Source organism: Poecilia latipinna, unplaced genomic scaffold, assembly GCF_001443285.1.
Source record: "Poecilia latipinna isolate Pla-1442-1.1 unplaced genomic scaffold, P_latipinna-1.0 Scaffold353, whole genome shotgun sequence".
NCBI classification, from domain to species: Eukaryota; Metazoa; Chordata; class Actinopteri; order Cyprinodontiformes; family Poeciliidae; genus Poecilia; species Poecilia latipinna.
The window spans coordinates 87076-105305 of record NW_015112969.1 but is presented as its reverse complement, the minus strand read 5'-3'; the positions used below and the strand labels follow the sequence as shown (position 1 = coordinate 105305).

Below are 18230 nucleotides of genomic sequence, written 5' to 3'. Positions count from 1 at the left end.
TGTTATATTTGACAGCTAATCGATAAGCAGAGACAGTTTCATATAAAAAGCTATGAAGCTGAAGAATGATCATAGAACTTTTATTTTGTTAAAATTTGCACTTTTTTTGTTAATTATCTCCATTATTTTCGAAGAAACATGATATTAAATACAGAAGGCACTTATAAAAAGGTAAATTAAAGATGTCGCTGCTATGAACATGAAATTCCTGATTTAGAAAAAAAGAAAAAAAAAACAGTAACAGCATCATGAAAGAATGGCCAAGACAAGAAATTACAGCACCGTTGATAACTGTTTAAACAAAACATTTAAAACAAAATTAAGCTGATTTAAAACCTACAGTACGTGAAAAATACTCATTTATCAGTGTAATAATGCCCGAGCTATGCTTACACATGGAACCTAATCGTTAAGACAGAAAGCTTTAAGTCAATGGTTTGTAATTTTTTTCACTAGTTGGAGTCTCAATATCTTTATATAGATTGTATTAGGCTTTGTGGTCATGGTACACCTCCATCAAGCGGGTGGCCTCTCTCTGCCCTGAGAGCAAAGCACCATGTGTTGTGGAATAGTACTTTCTGTGGGTGGCCTCTCCTGCAAACAGGACCTGCAGCGGCTAAGAAAGGAGCAGAAGAAAGCGGGGGAGGGGAGAGACAAAAGGGAAAACATGTTAGAGAACAAATCCAGATGTCAGTATCATATAGACGTGGTTATGGCCTTCCCAGAGGCACCGTCTTCTATCTCTCTTTCGCTCGTTGGAGGTTCACTTGTTGAAGTGCTGACCTGAGTGTGATTTTTAGCCTGGCTGGCCTGAAGGACTCTCTCAGCTGAGAGAGGTCATGCTGTTCCTGCAGGAGTGTCAAATGTACACGAAGAACTCCCCACCTCTAGCTCCTCTTCCTCTTCACCCAGAATCATCAGGTTTCATGCTGCAGCCTCGTGGGTAACAATCAGCATTTGCTCTCTGACAGCATTTGCTCTAAATGTGTGGCGGTGTGACGGTTGCTGATCTCTACGTAAAGATATATTAGATCTATGCATATATTTACCCAGTTTAGGATGACTCTATCTGAACTTTACGGAGCTGAACATTAACTTTTCCACATCTTGATACATTACAATCGCGTATCCTGCGCTCATCTTGGGGCAGCAACCCCTACATCCGAGGCTCCTACTCCTTCCTTTTCTATGTATTTTACAACCATTTTGTTTTGCAAACCCCAGTGGTGCAAAATGAGGAAAATGACACAGTTTAAAATTTTTTTATATATATAAATAAAAAACTGAATGGTGTGGTATGCATTTCCAGCTGGTGTTTAATTGGTGTTCAGTTTCGCAGTGTTCCTGAGTCAATATTAGCTGAACTACATTTTGCTGCTGTCACACCTGCAGATGGTTTGACAACATTAAACATTAAAGTCTTTCTTTCTTTCACTAATGTCTTTGTTAATTGCCACTCTTCCATAAAGGCCAGATTTCTGGAGTGCATAGCTAATAGTTGTTCAATCAAAAAAAAGATATTAGACTTGAGCTGTGGATCTCTGCAGCTCCTCCAGAGGTGCCCCCTGATTAAGAGTCTCTTTGCCTGGTCTGTCAGTTTAGTTGCTGTCATCCCCACTTCTCCTTGATCTGTTTGCTGTTTCTTCATCTTCATGACGCTGTTTGTCCACTGATGTTCTCTAAAAAGCATCTAAAGCAGGGGTCCCCAAACTACGGCCCGCGGGCCGGATCTGGCCCGCCTCCTCATTTGGTCCGGCCCCCTGAACAATACCAGAGAGCATTCAGTGTTTTTTTTTCATATATATGTGGATTTTTCTTCAACCACCAGGGGAGCTCTTGAGGAGATATGAAACTTAGTTTCCCTCAATGTAATATATACTAGTCAGTACCAGTCACCGTTTCGCTCACGGTTTTTTTCCATTTGCATTCTGGGTAAAAATCTATCTATAAACGCGAATATGTCGTCGGCAGTAATCCAATAACCCCCCCGCTCCACAGTTTCACACCAACCAACCCCCCACCCCCCGTCAACAAAACTTTTCTAAGGTTTCTTTCTTGAAAAACTAAGACCGGCCCCCGACCAGAAAAAGGAACAGTCATGTGGCCCTCGCATGAAAAGTTTGGGGACCCCTGATCTAAAGCCTTCACACAACAACTGGACTGAGACTGAGATTAAATTACAGGTTAACATTCTGTAGTATTTAGACTTCTGAAGGCAATCGATTGCATGAGAATTTATTTAGCGGGGAAAACGTGAAGCACTCTTATTTCTCAGAAAGAAACCTTTGAAAATGACGTGTTTTCTCCACTTCACAACGTTATGTAATACTTTGTGTTGGCCTGTCACATAAAATTTCAATTAAACACGCTGAAGGTTTCAAAGTGACGAAACGGGTCAAATGTTTTTAGATTGTGAGTCCTCTGACAAAAAGATTTGTTTTGAGTGCATGGCAAATGAGAAAAACATGAGATGTACTTTGTGCAGTTGTCTTACCGGAGCCTTTGTGCTGTTGGCATAAGGCAGCGGCATGGCCAGGCTTTCACAATCTTGTCCACTGGACCCGACCCTGGTGAAGGAGTAGGAGCCTCGGATGTAGGGGTTGCTGCCCCAAGATGAGCGCAGGATACGCTTGGGCTTTGGAATGTCAGGATTCCCTATCAACAGACAACATGAAGGGAAAAGGTCAGCATATGTACTACTGAATGTTCAAATGAAATACAGTTTGCTTTCCGTGAAACTCAAACAGGTGGGACAGGTCAGACTCAGTTCAAATGTACAAAGGGTATATGCACGGTGATTAAGTGTAAGATCTTATATCTTAAATCAATAGTGATAAATAAAATCAATGCTGACACAGAGGAAGCTGCAGTCAGGCCCGAGGTTTGTAGCTCTGATAGGTGATGAAGAAATTAGGACACGACTGTTACGACGGCATAGATTCTGCTAATCTATCATATGACTGCATGTGTAGATATACGCATGTTTACTATCATGGGCTTGTCAGCATATGACTCACTATGACATTGTGCTGAATCATTAACTGTAGTCAAGCTACAGATCAGTAAAAGGGATGAACGCAAGTACAAGAAAAACAGTTTAATCACTAAAATGAAGTGTATTTGCTACGTATTTGAATTCTTAAATTGTGGTGCGCAAAGTAAAGCACGAACTATAGCAAGAAAACCCATGAATGCGAGAGACTTAAGGTTTGTAAAAAAGTTTCATGTTATTTTCTATATGCTGAGTTTATGGTTTTGTTGCCCCTTTTTTCTCTTATGATGATGTTATTTATATTTTCTTATTCGTTTATTATAATTAAGTACCAAGCACATTTGAATTATTTCTGTATAATTACATTATTTTAACTAATTAAATCAGATTACACAGTAATACCCAAGTACCCTTATACTTTTCTGCTAATGTTTTGTGTTGGTTCTTTTTCTTCTACTGAAGTTAGTTGAGTACAGTTTTTGGCTACTTAATCTAAAATCAGGTTATATAAGGGGGATTGATGCTGTAATCTTGTATTTTGACACAGACAAGTCAGATGAGAAAAACAAAAAAGTGACGTAAAAAGCTGTAGCCATATTGTCGCTTATATGCCAGCATATCACATGATCAAACCACTGTGGGCAAAGAAAGATAAAGTTCAACGAGTCGAAGTCGAGTGCAAACAGAGGCTCGCCTGTGAGGATGTATGTAATTAAACTACAGCTGCATAAGTAAAAACACACTGACCTAATTGAGGAGAGTGTGTGTGTAGGTGTGTGTGCGTGAGTGAGCATGTGTGGCTTTGTACTTGATGCATTATAAAGTCCATTTTTCTGTGCATGTGTGTGTGTGTGAGAATGACTTTTGTGTAATTCACATTACACATAAATAGGAAGTGCACTGACCTCAGCATGAAGTGACACATACAGCCTCTGTACTTGGACTGTGACCTAGTTCAGAGGAAGAAGTCAGACTTGTGTGTGTTCTGTACTTCCTTCCTGACCTACTGCCATTCAGCACACAGTAAATCAGCTCAGAGAACAGGTTACATGTTCTGTTGCAATGACGTTGGAGCCCTTACGCTACTGTTCCCTGAGTTGTTCACCCTCTAAAAATGTGAACAAGGCTTGTCTTATCTACTCGGTGATCCATACTCAGTGTTCAGTTCTGCGTCTGTGATCATTACAGAGGTTCTTTTGAGAAACAGACTCTCCCATCTGAGCTGTGGACCTCCATGATTTCTCCAGTTACTGCTGGGACTTTTGGCTGCTTTGATTTTATTATTGCTCTCTATCTGCAGTTGTCCCATACGAAAGACAGGATTTTATTTTTTATGCTGTTTAGCTGTGAAAAATGCTGACACCGTGTGTTTGTTTTCTTCCTCTGCCTTATTCGTCGATCATACGGAATCACATTAAAATAGGTTAAAGCTTGTGGATGTAGTGTGACAAAATGTAATGAAGCAACATACTTCCTCAGGGTGTAGTACAGCTGAGTCATTCAGCTGATTCCTTTGTAAAACGTTTGGTTTTCTAGGAAAGCAAATTATATCACAGGATCAGTTATGCCGTAACAACTCCCAGATAATGACCCACTCACGACTCACTTCATAAAGATTCTCACTCTTAGTCATCCAAGGCTTTTTCCAGACGATCGCTTTCACTGAAAGATTGTCTATCTAGAGAAGGCTCATGAAGTGAGGAAACAGATGACCGGTTCCCTGTGCTTGCATGTGTGTGTCCTGACCTGTGAAGCGCCTCAGCAGCTCGGTGCAGGTTTCAGCCACTGTCTCGTCATCGCAGCGCTCCATGTGCAGCGCCTCTTGGCCACAGATCCAGCCGCTTAGCATGTAGCCGTAGCGCTCTGGCGGGTAGAGGACGTCGAAGCTGCAGATTTTCTTGTACCACAAATCTTCGGGGTAGGCCAGCTGTTCGAGCTGAGCTTCATCCTCCCACACGAACTGGATGCTGTTGCACTCTGGGCTCCAGAAGGGCTCCTCAAACTCTAGGAAAATCTTGTCAGTGGTGCTGATGCCCAGCTTCTCGATGGCGAGCACCTTGTCTTCGGGAAGAGAAGGAGAGAACATGGCCTCGTGGTTCTGCTTCAGCACGCCGAGGGAAGTCGTCACGATGACGTGGTCTGCTGGGATCCACTCCTCATCCTCGCACTCCACCAAAATGGGCTGACCCAGGATCAAGGGGTCCTCGTTACGTTGGTGGTTGTTGTCGTTGTGGTTGTCCTCCATCTTGACATGGCTGCCTTTGCCGATGACTTCTCGATGCTGGGCTGAGTAATTCCAGTGGATGCAGCGGACCGGTTTGCAAAGGCAGATGGTGCGTGTCGGGATGTCCTGGGCCAGGAGGTCCACAATCTTCATGAAGCCTTCAGGAATGACATAATGTGCGCCAGGGATCTCTGTCCACTCTCCGAACTCACTCAAAGACACCTCATCCATGCTAGGAGAGCTGCTCTCACAGCTCTCCACCTTAAAGAAAGACATCATCATATGATATCACTCGTGTAAACATCAAGTCCCTTTCGCAACAAGACTGAAAAGAAATTAAGTTGTTACCCCAGCAGAAAATAGCCTAGAGGAATCGTTTCAAACATGTCAGAACTCTCACGCTGTTGTGATTTACAACAAAACTACTATTTTGCCTGCAAAAAGCAAACATTCAGTACTATGAAAATGTACTTATCACCTTACAGATTTCTTCTATCTTGCTTGTTTGTCACGCTAATTTTATTGATGTATTTATTTTTTTTCAGATCATCATCAAATGTTAATATCAGGCACATATAATCTGGGTGAATACAAAAAGGAGTTTTCAAATGATGCTTTCATTCATTAAGGAAAAAAAAAACAAATAAATCCTACCAAACCAAACTGGTCTAATATCAAAATGTTATTTTCATTTAGGAATTTTACTATTTTCCAAACATCTTGAGGATCATCAAGATGCATTTCAGTCATTTGTGTTAATTTTGGTCAGCTCTTTTTCAACTCTCCCAATGATGTCATTGTGCACAGTTGGTTCTTAAAGGTGAACTCTTACTTTAATGGAGACCAGTGAGGTAAGCAGGGCTTTAGATGAGGTCCTGGATTTGTTTGTGACCTCCTGGTTGAGTCCCTGAAACCCTTCCTCATCTGTTCTCTTAGTTCTTTAGACTGGGGCATAAAATGTTTCTTTTTGAGATGTTTTAACCAACTTCACATAATACAACATCGTCTAACAATGGGGACAAACAAAATGTTGTTTATGTTCTCCAGCATCATTTGAAAATAGATGTTTGTGTTTAATCAAAATATCTTTGTCTGATTAGAAATATTTAATTGTGACCAAAAAAGCTAAAACAGGAGAACACGGTAAACTGAAGGGCATTAATTTAATTGTTTATTAAAGGGTATCAGAGCACAAATGCAAACCAAACTATTTAATACATTTTTTATTTGTAAAAACATATTAAAAACAGTTTGAATATTTTTTTTTTTCACTGTCAGAATCCACAGATTGGATGTGAAGAACCCAAACATACCTTGAGGTACTGTTGAAGCATCGAGAGTTTGAGCTTCTTGGTGCTTTCAGAATCCTCAAGGTCCTCCATAATCTTCTTGCGCACCAAGTCTCGAGTAAAAACGCCGACGCTGTTCTGGCTCTCAGCACAAACTGGTTTCCCGTTCTGGAAGAACTCCTGAGTCAGCTCATATACCTAAAGGAGGGAGGAATCAGCCATTCAAGACAAGAGAAAGAGGAGGAATGTAAAGGAAGAAAGTCAGTCAGTGGAAGCTTTACTTGAGTCAGAAACGCATCTCAATTATGCCAAAATGTAAAAGACAAAACGATATATATATATATATATATATATATATATATACAGTATATAATAATATGACTAGGTATGATCTGGTTACCTGGGTTACAGTACACCAAGGTTTCCTTTTAAGGAAATAGAACAAATAAAGGGTATAGATGACATTATTATTAACTGTAAAAACCAACATGGTATGCTATTTTCACAGAAGTGAGGATGATTGTCAATTTTCTCTGTTTTAAAAGAAGTAATTAGGTCGTGTCATGCAGTGTCGTTTTAAAATGTTGACAGGAGTCCTGAGAAATCACAGCTACTGGCTCTTAAAAAAAGCTGGTTTGTATCACTAAACGCACCTTTCTCATGAACAGCAATCAGTTATGCTTCAACATATTTCAAGGAAAAACAATCCCAGTGTCGCGTCATAGTGTTTCAACTTCCAGTTAATGAAGCTGGATTTCTTGGAAAGAATAACTTGCATTACTCACTTTCAGAATACATCAGACGTACGGAGGTAAAATATTCATATTGAGTGCTGTGCCTAGTAAAGTGGATGGAAAGTTACAACCAACGTGGATATTATAACCATCAAAACTGTGTTCAAAGATATTATCAGTCTGAATGTTGAGGCCACTACTGCATTGTCGCCCCCACCAGTTCACTCTGCTCAGAGCTGCTTTAGTGAACACATAATAATAAACACTTTGTTAACAAATGAAGTGATTCTGTCCTAAAAGACTGAGATCTTGTCACAGAAATGTATACGTTATGTGAACAACCAGGAGATATCCTGAACTATCAGACGCATGACATCTTGCTTCCAGGATGCATATTATTATTATTATTATTATTATTATTATTATTATGTTTTTCATATCTCTATTGAATTAACTGGATAAAGAGTGATGATATACAACCATAAAATAAATCATGTGAGTATCACAGCTCCTCTTCGTTTTATGTATTAACATTTCCTTGCTTCCCAGCACATGACTATATTAACAGTTTTAGGTTTTTACTATTGCACCTTTTTTTTCGCCAAACTCCCACAATTAGCATCTGTGGAAATTTCCCCTTCTGAATCTTAAGCAAAGGGTTAGAGTTTAAATTTTTACAGCACAGCAACCTACTTTAAAAAGTAACTGTGACCTTGTACAACCTGCTTACTGTGCTGTGACTGCCTGCAGAATGGTCATTGTGAGATTAGCACACATAGTTTTTTTTTTTTTTTTTTCTGTTGCTTTACAGGCTGAACCATTCATAGCACAATCTGTACATGGTAATATGAATTCAGATGTGCACCTATCCATCTCTGTGTAGTCTCACCTGATTGTACAGGTCACTGAACTCCTCCACCAGGTCTTTGGGGATCCTTTTGCCCACGTTGGTCTGGTAGTGAGCCACACCGTTCTTGGTGTACAGGCTGATCCGTCCCACACTCCTCTCTCCGTCTGTGGTGTGCTCCAGCAGCCCATTTTCCTCTGCCAGGTGGTACACTGGGTTCCCGTTGGCACCATGAATCCAGGTAGCTCCAAGTTCCAAAGTTGCTTCTCCTGCAAGAAAAAAAATAATAAATAAATAACATTTGAATTGGATTACTGAAATACATTAGCTCTGTTTGGTGGTTGTTCTGATTTACTCAGATGTAGTTACTAATGTCTGAATGAACAGCACTGCGTATAAATTCTGAGTAGCTCCACTTCAATCAGGTAATTAGAAAGTCAAGTTCAATAACATAATAGATTTACTACATGGTAAATACAGTTTTTAAATTCATTAATGTATTCTTTACATCAGCACCGGAACTGGACGCAGTGCTGTCCAGTTCCGGTTCTTCCAGCTTGTTTTGGGTGTAATAAAGCTCCATCACACCTGTGTCAAACAGCTGCTCACCTTATCACCTACTTCTACTAATGAGCCATTCATTTAATTTCAGGAAGGAAACATAAAGATTGAGGGCTTTGGCACTTTAAGACAAGATTTGAACATCGCCGATGGATCTAAAATGAAAACATTTAGCATTTTTAAACTATACTTGACGACCAGGTAAAATAGCCAGCGCCCCACTGACCGACTTGTGCCCTACATTTAAAAGAAAGCTTTCAAAGCAAGAACATTTGGCTAAACAAACGGCAACGCATGATCTCACCGTTCTTAACACTCTGAACTCGCCCACCGATGTGGTCTGATGCTTCTAGGACGGTGACATCCGTGAATCCGTTTTTCAGTAGGACCCTTGTTGCAGCAAGGCCGGCCAAGCCAGCACCGATTACTACTATTCGAGGCTGTCGATGAGGGCGAAAGCCGCTACTAAGAGGATCATCAGTGCTGTCTGAGGAAATTTCACAACTTTGCATGCCGTCTAAACTCCTCTTCGGTTGAGTCTGGAGGAGACAAATACAAAACAGGGTTAGTAGTAGTCACAACATCTGAGTTATGTCTGGTTGAGCCCTGTCTCACAGTATGCTACTAAGATATGGAGGTAAGTCCGTAATTACTCATATCCCTGGTAGATTACGAGTCAAAATAATCTTTTATTTTAACTGGCCAGAATCCCAACTGGAGTCTGTGGACGGAGCTACAGATTAGGGTGATGGCAAGGATGCCTTTCAACCTCAGTCATGGAAGTTCGTTATCAAAAAAACGACAAGAGAGATGAACTGTTAAACAATAGCGATGTTGATGCTTATGTTGTTTCTACAAATGAGTCCATCAGTGCTGTATACTAAGACCTAAATTGAGGTGAGGGCATCTAAAAACCTGTTGAAACTGGAACCAAAGAGTTTGTTGTTTACTGTTGTTAAATCCTTAAAATATTTTCACCTGTAGGTTCAACACATAATTCGGCCTGATTTGGAGTTGCGCTGAGCTGTTTATCAAGCCACGACTACAAAAGCCTATTGAACAGGCGACCCGTGCTGTTAGTTGGCAGTCAACTTACCATGACCCACATTTACAGCACAGTTTATTACCATCATTAACTTAATTTAGAGTCTTCATTTTGTGACATGTTTACATTGCTTTGTCCCCTGGCTCTGTATTATTGTTTATTAAGCGTGAGGCCAAATTAGAAGGTCTTTGGAGAACCGTGTTATTTCTGTCAGAGAACAGAGTGTACACAAAAGAGACGCATTTCTTATTACAGCCTCCTGAATTTCTCAGACAGAGAAATGGCAAAGTCCCCGGTGAAGAAAGCGCACAAAGCCGACCTTGTCGCTTCAGCACAAAGCTCTTTGCTGTGAATGTATGGACAGCTGCGTGTAAAAACAACTCGAGGACATTTGACTGAAAACATAATAGAGATGTTTACTCAGCACCAACATTTAGAGTCTTTAATCAAAGATTAACAGTAAACCGTCTCCTACATGATAAGAAAGCATTGTGAAATGGTTTGATTAATTCTTCGAAATAATCCTGCTTTGTCTGCTTGTATGTGTACACAAAGATCCCTAAATGTTACCCCAGTGAGCAGTAAGTAGAAAATGCACAAAGAATAGAATAGAATAGAATAGAATAGAATAGAATAGAATAGAATAGAATAGAATTAAGTTTATTGGTTTAAAGATGTACCTCTTTAAAAGCTGATACAAAAAATAACAGAGAATTCTATTCTATTTGATGATTTTGACCAAAATGTTTACCGTTACATTATTACATTCATAAATATATTGATATACAATAGATCTAAGAGTTAAAATTCTAATCAAAATATATTTCTTCTAGTCTAAATATGGCTCTAGATGTACATCATTTAATGTGCATTTAAAGCACAAACTGATTCAAGAAATCCACAAACAGAAACATATGACCTGACTCATAAAATATATCTGTTAAAGAATAATTTTGAAACCCATTTTCACAACAGTTTTCTATCAAATTTTAGCTATATTTATTTCATACCTTTTACATTTTAGTTCTTCGCACAGATAAATTAAAGGATCTGTTGTTGACTTGCTAGTCAAGTATAAAACAAGTACTGTTGGAGGCACAGTGTGCCAATGATCAAACAAGAGACGTTAATGTCAGAGGGATCTGTTAGCATTTGAACTAAACTTCAAGTGGGACTACAAATTAAAATTTGCTCAAGGCGCCACAAAGTCTTACCAAATTTCATCAATTTCTGAACCATCATGGAACAATATACGTATTCAGGCTATGTCAATTTTCACAGCCACAAGGGCGCCTGTAAATACGATCACTGCAAATGCAAACGCAAGACAGCCATCGTGACTGATTTCCAACTCCCTCAGCAGAAGAGTCCGCAGACGTCATCTGACTAACAAAGAAAGAGGAAACCACAAGCCAGGACTTCAGGAAAACATATATGAAAATCACAGTCAAAATTAGACTGTGACGTCTGTTTATGGAGGACATGCACAAGTTTACTGGAAATAGAGTTTTGGTTGACTGCTGTCCCTTCAGGGAGATATGGGCTAAACCCAATAATATGCTGGAGTCAGCATATGACATTGGCTCTAATTTCACTTTAAACATCCTGCAGGCTTATAGGGCAATCAGAAATGAATTCCGTGCATAAACAATAATTCCTACAATACTGTATATTTCAAAAATGAAAAGGATTCAAGCTTCATTCTCATTACTCTTCATTTATTTTCTGTTTACTAAACAGCCAGCTAATTTCCTTGCCAATTAAATAAAGAGTATTTCTGGAAAATTAAAAGCAATAAATCTCCCCTCATGTGACTTTGAAACACAGAAGTACAGCAGTGCATTTATTCCATTCCTAACATTTCAGCATTTTATATATAGAACTAAAACACTATTGCTGCAGTTTTCATGCATTTTGTGCTAAACAAGCTTCAACGATTCAATATCTCTGTGGAGTTATCACTGTGCTATACATGTAAAGGAATTTTTCTCTACATCACGATCTCATGTGATTTCATGTAAGGCGATCAATATTCAACACAAACCGTCTCTGAGCCTCTCGCACACATTACTCTGACAGATTGTGCATCCGTTCCTGGTTGCTTGTAATTCCATGGCTGGTTAATACAGTCACCACATGTCGCCACTCCATGCTTTACCCTCTCACCACAGATTACTGTGTGGGCTGGCCTTGGTTAGACAGGTGGCTACGGGGTGGGGTGGGGAGAGGATGAAGGGAAGGGAGTTTGCCAACACTGACCTAGAAATGGCAGTTTACAGAGAAGCGAGTCTGCCAGCGGACTCTCAAAGAGCGGGACTGCCCTTCAGCAGGAACTCTGTTAAATGACTGCATCTGAGCTCCTGTATCTCGTCATAACCGTTTCCTCTCCCTGCTTTCACCCGCAGACACAGCTCTTCCCAGCTGTGTGAGCACACATCTGCATTTCCTCTCTCAGCCCCACGAGACCAGGGGCAGGGAAACAGACATTTCTACATCTCTACATGAAAAACTTGCAGTTTAGTCTTGCGAATGCATGCCAAGGGTCAGACATTCCTCATTTCTCTCCCAACTCTGATTTTCCCATGCTGCAGGGATCAAGTGGAAGCACGCAAACGCGCGTGTGCACTTCACAGCTGTGCAGCAGCGCACCACACCGGTTGGCTCCCTGACGGGGAATGTTGACTTAGTCTAAAGCAGAATCATAAAAATGAAAAAGCACTGAATTGTTGTTTGTGGGGTTTTTTTTTAAAGTTGTATGTGTTGTTAACATCTCCTGATTTTATTTTATGCTTTCAGTTAACATGGTTTTCATATTGAACCATCAGCTGTTTTATAGCAATATTATGTTGCTTCTTTCATTCATCTGTTTATCACAGACGTGTACCTGCATAAATAACAATAAACTCAAATAAAATAAAAATTGCAAATAGCTTTGAAGGACTGATTTTCTACCAAATTTTTCTCATGAGAATAAAAAAGATTTAATTTTTTTATTTTTCCAAATACTTAAGATTAAAATGAAACATGAGCTGTTTTATGCTCAGAAACAGATTAGCAGAGGTTTACGTTTGGTTTGTGTTTCGCTTTTTTACAAAACAATTTTAAAAAACTCAGATGAAAAGACACAAAAAATAATTGGGCAGGTTTTAAACTACGCTGACATTTGATTCAGTGGTCACTGTAGACTGAAGTGCGCTGATGTAATTATTTTCTCACAAACCAAATACAGATGAACAAGGACATACAGAACTCATCCGTCTGTAAAAGATTTGACAAGACTGAACGGGGATAAGCATTGTACAATAATCTCATTTAATTTTTTATTGCATGTAAACCTGATGTTCATCCTTAAGCTACAAAAGGAGTCAGTCCAAATACGAGAAAAAGTTTTTTTTTTCTGTTTTTTTTAACTGTGCCAGTAATATGTGTTTTTTTATTGTTCTACATAAAAAAGTAGGGATGAGTGCTGTGGATTTAGAATTTGATCACAATATTTTGTGGTATGTATTGTGCTACTGATAAAAGTGATTATAAAAATGTACGTCAGGGGGTTTTTTTGGCACAGAAAAAACTGCTTATAAAAATCTAATTTACTAATTTACAAAAGAGACTACACCAAATTTTACTGGCATTGTCTTATACCCACTTATCCTTGTAAGACCCCATGTTATCTGGTGTCTATCTCCAGGGGTGATTGAACACAAGGCAATTTTTATTGGCTGGACACGTCACCAATCCATTACAGGGTAACAGACACATGTTTCTTTCACAAAACAGAACACAGGAACCACTACGATTTTTGGACATATTATGATTTATTAATGCTCTTATGGACCCTACAGTGGAAGAATGTAGTAAAAGTGAGAACTGTTCATAGAACTGCTCAAAAGTGAGCACACTGTTCATATTTTTCTGCTTTGCAAATGTCATCAATTAGAGTTTATCCATACTGTGATAAATCACAAAATCTTACCAAACAAAATGCAAGTAGCTGTAAAATGTATTTACAACCAAACTCTAATAAAAAATTTTGATTAACTTATGTTTGACTACAACAAGATAAATGTCTTGTAGTTCATTTCAATTATTTTGTAAGACTAATCTAATCTAAGAATGAGATAATCACGTCACCTCGTCCTTCACCTCATCAGTTTCTGATGAGAAAATGTACTTATGCCAGGAAGCTTGAAACAAATGCATGACTTTATAAGGTGGATATACACAGAATTTCGACCAAAGCAAAGACCAGAATTGTAAATATATTACTTAGTTTTAAACGATGAAAACAAAACATTGCGACAGGAGTTTCAACCAAAGAAAACTATTTTCTTTGTTCTAACTAGTTTTTCAGGATGTCACCGTAACACTAGTTCTATAAACTGTATATAAGCGCACCAAACTGGGAAGCTGAAACTTTTCCTAGCAGAATAAAGAAGTGAGAGCCGCTCGTCGCCTGCAAGAACAAAGACAGCTGAAATCAGATGTTTCCTCTATGCTGCGCGCAACAGCTGTGTGTCGTGAAAGCCTGCCACGTCTATAGGCTGTGATGCCAAAGTGGCAGCAGCTCTTAACAAAGCGAACCACTTCACAGAGTTCATCTGAAAGATAGGGCAGCGACGGTGACGTGACAACACACAAACGCGCCTCGAGGCGGAAAAATAAGGGTGAAAAACTCCGTTTCCGTTCAAAGCCAGAGCCACTTTTGCTCTGTTTAACACACATCAGTGTGTCGGACGTTGTTGTTGGTCAGAGCGGCGCTCCTGTGTACAGTTTGTCTTTGTACGGCGGTTTTTTTTTTTGTTTTGTTTTGTTTTGTTTTTTTCAGTGTTTATCCTCACAAACACCTGGCTGACATTCAGTAAAAACGTGTAAACAAGATTATCTCCCGTTATTTGCCAGCGACACGCAGCCTGGGTTCTAGAGGATGAACGCGCTCACCTTCAGCGACCCGCTTTGTAAACAATAACCGGAGTGAATGTGCTGTACGTGGAGCAGCTGTTTACCTGACTCTCTTGGTCTTCTTCTGTTTAAAAATCCCCCTCAGAGTGCTCCGCTTCTCCTTTTGTGCCTCTCTGGTTCTCTGTCCGACCGGCTCGGCTTTGTATTTATGTCTGGAAACCAGAAGCAGCCAGTTTTTCTCGTGGCCGCTGCCTCCTCATTAATTAAACATGAGCTACGATGACGGCGCAGACCAGCCCTCCGTTGAGTAAAGCCTGCCGTCACAGGGCTGCTGGTACACCCGGATTCACGCACATCTGACCTGCCAGCCACAACAAATCCCTTCGCTTCACAGTCGGTCAATAATCATGCTCGTGGTATTATGGTGTGATGACTGACGCCGCGTAATGGTTTTCATTCGCTTCAAAACACCATGGGATCGCTCCACCTTTAGGTGCCGAGGTTGTGATATCTTCATGTCCGGACGAAAGCATTTTTTAAGGTTCATGAAGGAGTTCACCAAACTATGAAAGGGTTGAAAGAAAAACGTACCACTTTATCTGTGTATTTGTCCTGATCCAACTGTGGCAACAAATGAAAAGCTGTGTTAACAGAAGATCTTCATCTAACGTGACTGTGTTTAAATGTCTTGCAAGGGGAAAAAATTGGTAAAAAAAAAAAAGATATTCCTAGATGTACAAGCTTGTAGAAAAGAACTTCAAAAGGAGTTTGAAAAGTGGTCCTCAAAGTAGACTGCATGGAGAACTATGCACTAACTTGCGTTGCTCTATATAAAATCACAGTAAAATACATCGAAGTACGTAATTAGGGCAGCCTGTATACTTAATAAAATGGGGATATTGTTTTACTGGAAATGTCTGAACTAGAATGACAAGCAAAAGCAGAAGATTAAGAATTACTGGAAGCAAAAGCAACATTCAATTCATAAACTTACTGTATCTGGAGGGATATAAAGAAGAAATAGCCAGTGCACAGAAAGGAGGACAAGTAAATTAATCCAAAATGCTACAAGGAAGTATTTCTGGTTGCACTAATATTCATGGTCAATTGCACCATGCAATGAGAAATGTGGGTGTCAGGACATGACTCACAAAAGGACATATTGCGATAGTACCCAGCATCAATGGGACTAAGCAAAAGGAAGCTACTGCAAACTAGAATACAAAGTAAAAGATACAAATACAATGTGACTCCAAAGCACTCAAAGAAAAGGTTCAAATTGGGAAGGAAAATCACATGTATTCACTTGCTCATTCTGACTTCACACCCAAAAAGCATCTTTTATTTTTTTCTCAAGTCAGTGCATTCAACTAGGAGAGAATTGGGTAGGGAGTGTCCTCTATTCTCTTTCAGTGACACACAGGCTGCCGTTTCATGCGGTAGAGCACACTAAAAAAAATGTTTCTTAGAACCGACTTTAAAAAAAAAATACTCCAGCTTGTTACTGCTAACTATTTTTGAATAATTCTGAAATCACAATTATACCTTGAGCGAAGCTAATAAATGTGGCTGTAACTAATAAGAGCACTTTTTAAAAGTTGGTTCAAAGAAACAATTTTTAACAGTGCAAATATTTATGATGGATAGGTTGAACCATCATCTTCCACAGAAATGAACTGGAATCCAACGTAGATGACTCATGAGGTGAGTCGCCTCTTGGGTGTGACATTTTTGCTTGCGTGCCATAATCGCTGAAGGCTGGGTTTCCTCCCTTCCTGCTCTCCACTTTGTCTCTTCCCCTTAAAAAAACAAGGCCGTTTGGTTTAAAGTTACTGAAATAACCAGCAGAAAATGACACAATCAACGGGCCGGCTTCATAAAAGCACGCGAGAATTACTCACATTAGAGTTACAGCTTGAGTAAAACTATAAACACTGGATATACAGGTGTAGGTAGAAAATGCCATAAAATATGCAGCCTTGCTTCAAGAGATCAAACCTATAAATGTCGTAACTTCTAGTCTTTTATGAGCACCAGTTTTACTGCCAGCAGTGGAAGCACCAATACTTTTCGCTCAGAAGGTAGCAACCTTTTTCACAGTGAAAACATCTGAAGCAGAACAATATTTCTAGATGCAGTGCATCCGGAAAGTATTTACGCTGCTTCAATTTTTCCACATCTTATGTTACAGCCTTATTTTATTGAGTTAACCCAGTTCCTTCAATTTCTACACATGACTACTTATGATAACGTAGAAAATTTGTTTTTAGTGTTTGGGGAATTTCTTTAAAAACAAGAAAACCAATAAATCACATTTACATAAATATTCATAGCCTTTTCTTATAAGGCTGTAGCATAAAATTTGGAAACAGTGAGACACCGTAAATACTTTTCGCACGCGTTGCATCTAAACATACTTTTCTGCTTCAGATGTTTTGACTATGAAAAGGTTTGCTACCTCTGAGAGCAACATAATAATGTTCCCACAGCAAAACACAAAGGTTAGAGGCGAAGAGTCGAACAAAAGCATTTAACAAAAGGTCAGGGAAATTAAAAATACCAATTCACAGGAGGCAGAAATAATCTTAGTTTCTAGGTTTCACCTAAAGACACTAAACATCGCATAAATCTATAGACAAACATGCCAAAAGTTTTTACTTGCTGGCCAGGAGTTACAAAACCAATAAAATTTGCATTATATTGCAAACATGCAATAGACTAATATGTGTATTGACAGATTGTTTTTGAAGCTAAAACAGCATAGTGCCCCACACCACCATCAGCACAGATTAGACAGCCAATCGTTCGCTGACAGCATTATGTAATCACAAGATAATTAATCCACCTTCCACATATGTCCATCTTCACATGCTCCCTTGCTATTCTAACCACTCAGCAGAGTGTTTCGGATGAGGTGATCTGATCAGCACGTGAATATGCATGTGTTTGCTGCGTAATTCAAGTGAGGAGAAATGCTGGCGTGGGATCGGTGAAGCATTTGAGAATGGCCCCTCTGTTAGCTGTTCCCTTGGTGCACAGAGACCTCACATTGTGTGTCCGGCCAGCGCCTGGGTTACTGCTATTGTCCGTCCACACCTCCCTCTCATTCTCCTGCACAGCCATGCACCAGAGATGGGGAAGAAAGTGGCTTTTCATTGATGGGTCAGTTGGAGCATGCACAGGAACTAAGACGAGGTGGGGGGGTTTGCGTGGAGGACGGGTATGAGGGGGTTGCTCAGCTGGCTGCAATGGCCTTTCATTATCTTGAACTATTTCCCAGCAACAGCCAACAAGCATGAATACTATAGAATGGCTCATTACCTCCAAGTACCGACATGAAGCTTTGAGGAAGGGGGAGCAGCGGACCAATGAGGATGCTGCAAATTGCTGGCCAGTTTCAATATTCCTTTGATCGAACCACGAGAACTATGACTGCTAACTTTCCTCATCCTTGCTTGCACGAGACATTTCTTTTCAAAGTTTGCACAGCGGTCAAATTATGTCAAAATGTACACATATCAATTATAAATGAATGAATGAATAAGTTTTCTGTGCTTATTTCATTCTTTTTTCTTCTTTTTTTTTTTTTTTTTTTTTTTTTAAAAATCTTTTTTCCCCTTCGTAAAAAAAAAATTTAAA

The 18230-nt window shown here is 39.6% G+C and overlaps 1 protein-coding gene and 1 long non-coding RNA gene across 2 annotated transcripts; one reads left to right on the top strand and one right to left on the bottom strand.

Annotated features, from left to right (window-relative positions):
• Window positions 1-451: 451 nt before the first annotated feature.
• Window positions 452-14812, bottom strand: smox (spermine oxidase). The gene is made up of 7 exons (XM_015035994.1): window positions 14696-14812; window positions 8952-9186; window positions 8129-8355; window positions 6530-6703; window positions 4739-5477; window positions 2495-2655; window positions 452-616 (listed from the first exon to the last, which is right to left on the bottom strand). Exons 2-7 carry the CDS (start codon window positions 9157-9159, stop codon window positions 488-490), a joined length of 1638 nt encoding a protein of 545 aa, XP_014891480.1. The 5' UTR covers window positions 9160-9186; window positions 14696-14812; the 3' UTR covers window positions 452-487.
• Window positions 623-2421, top strand: LOC106949612 (uncharacterized). The gene is made up of 2 exons (XR_001425411.1): window positions 623-1701; window positions 2142-2421. It is a non-coding gene; the product is annotated as an uncharacterized LOC106949612 (long non-coding RNA).
• Window positions 14813-18230: the final 3418 nt, after the last annotated feature.

Excerpts from the sequence above, each read along its gene's own strand:
- smox (XM_015035994.1), bottom strand. The coding sequence starts at position 9,159 with ATGCAAAGTTGTGAAATTTCCTCAGACAGCACTGATGATCCTCTTAGT. Across the intron at positions 8,356-8,951 it reads AGTTCAGAGTGTTAAGAACG|GAGAAGCAACTTTGGAACTT; the intron begins GTGAGATCATGC and ends TTTTTCTTGCAG. Across the intron at positions 6,704-8,128 it reads TCAGTGACCTGTACAATCAG|GTATATGAGCTGACTCAGGA; the intron begins GTGAGACTACAC and ends TCCCTCCTTTAG.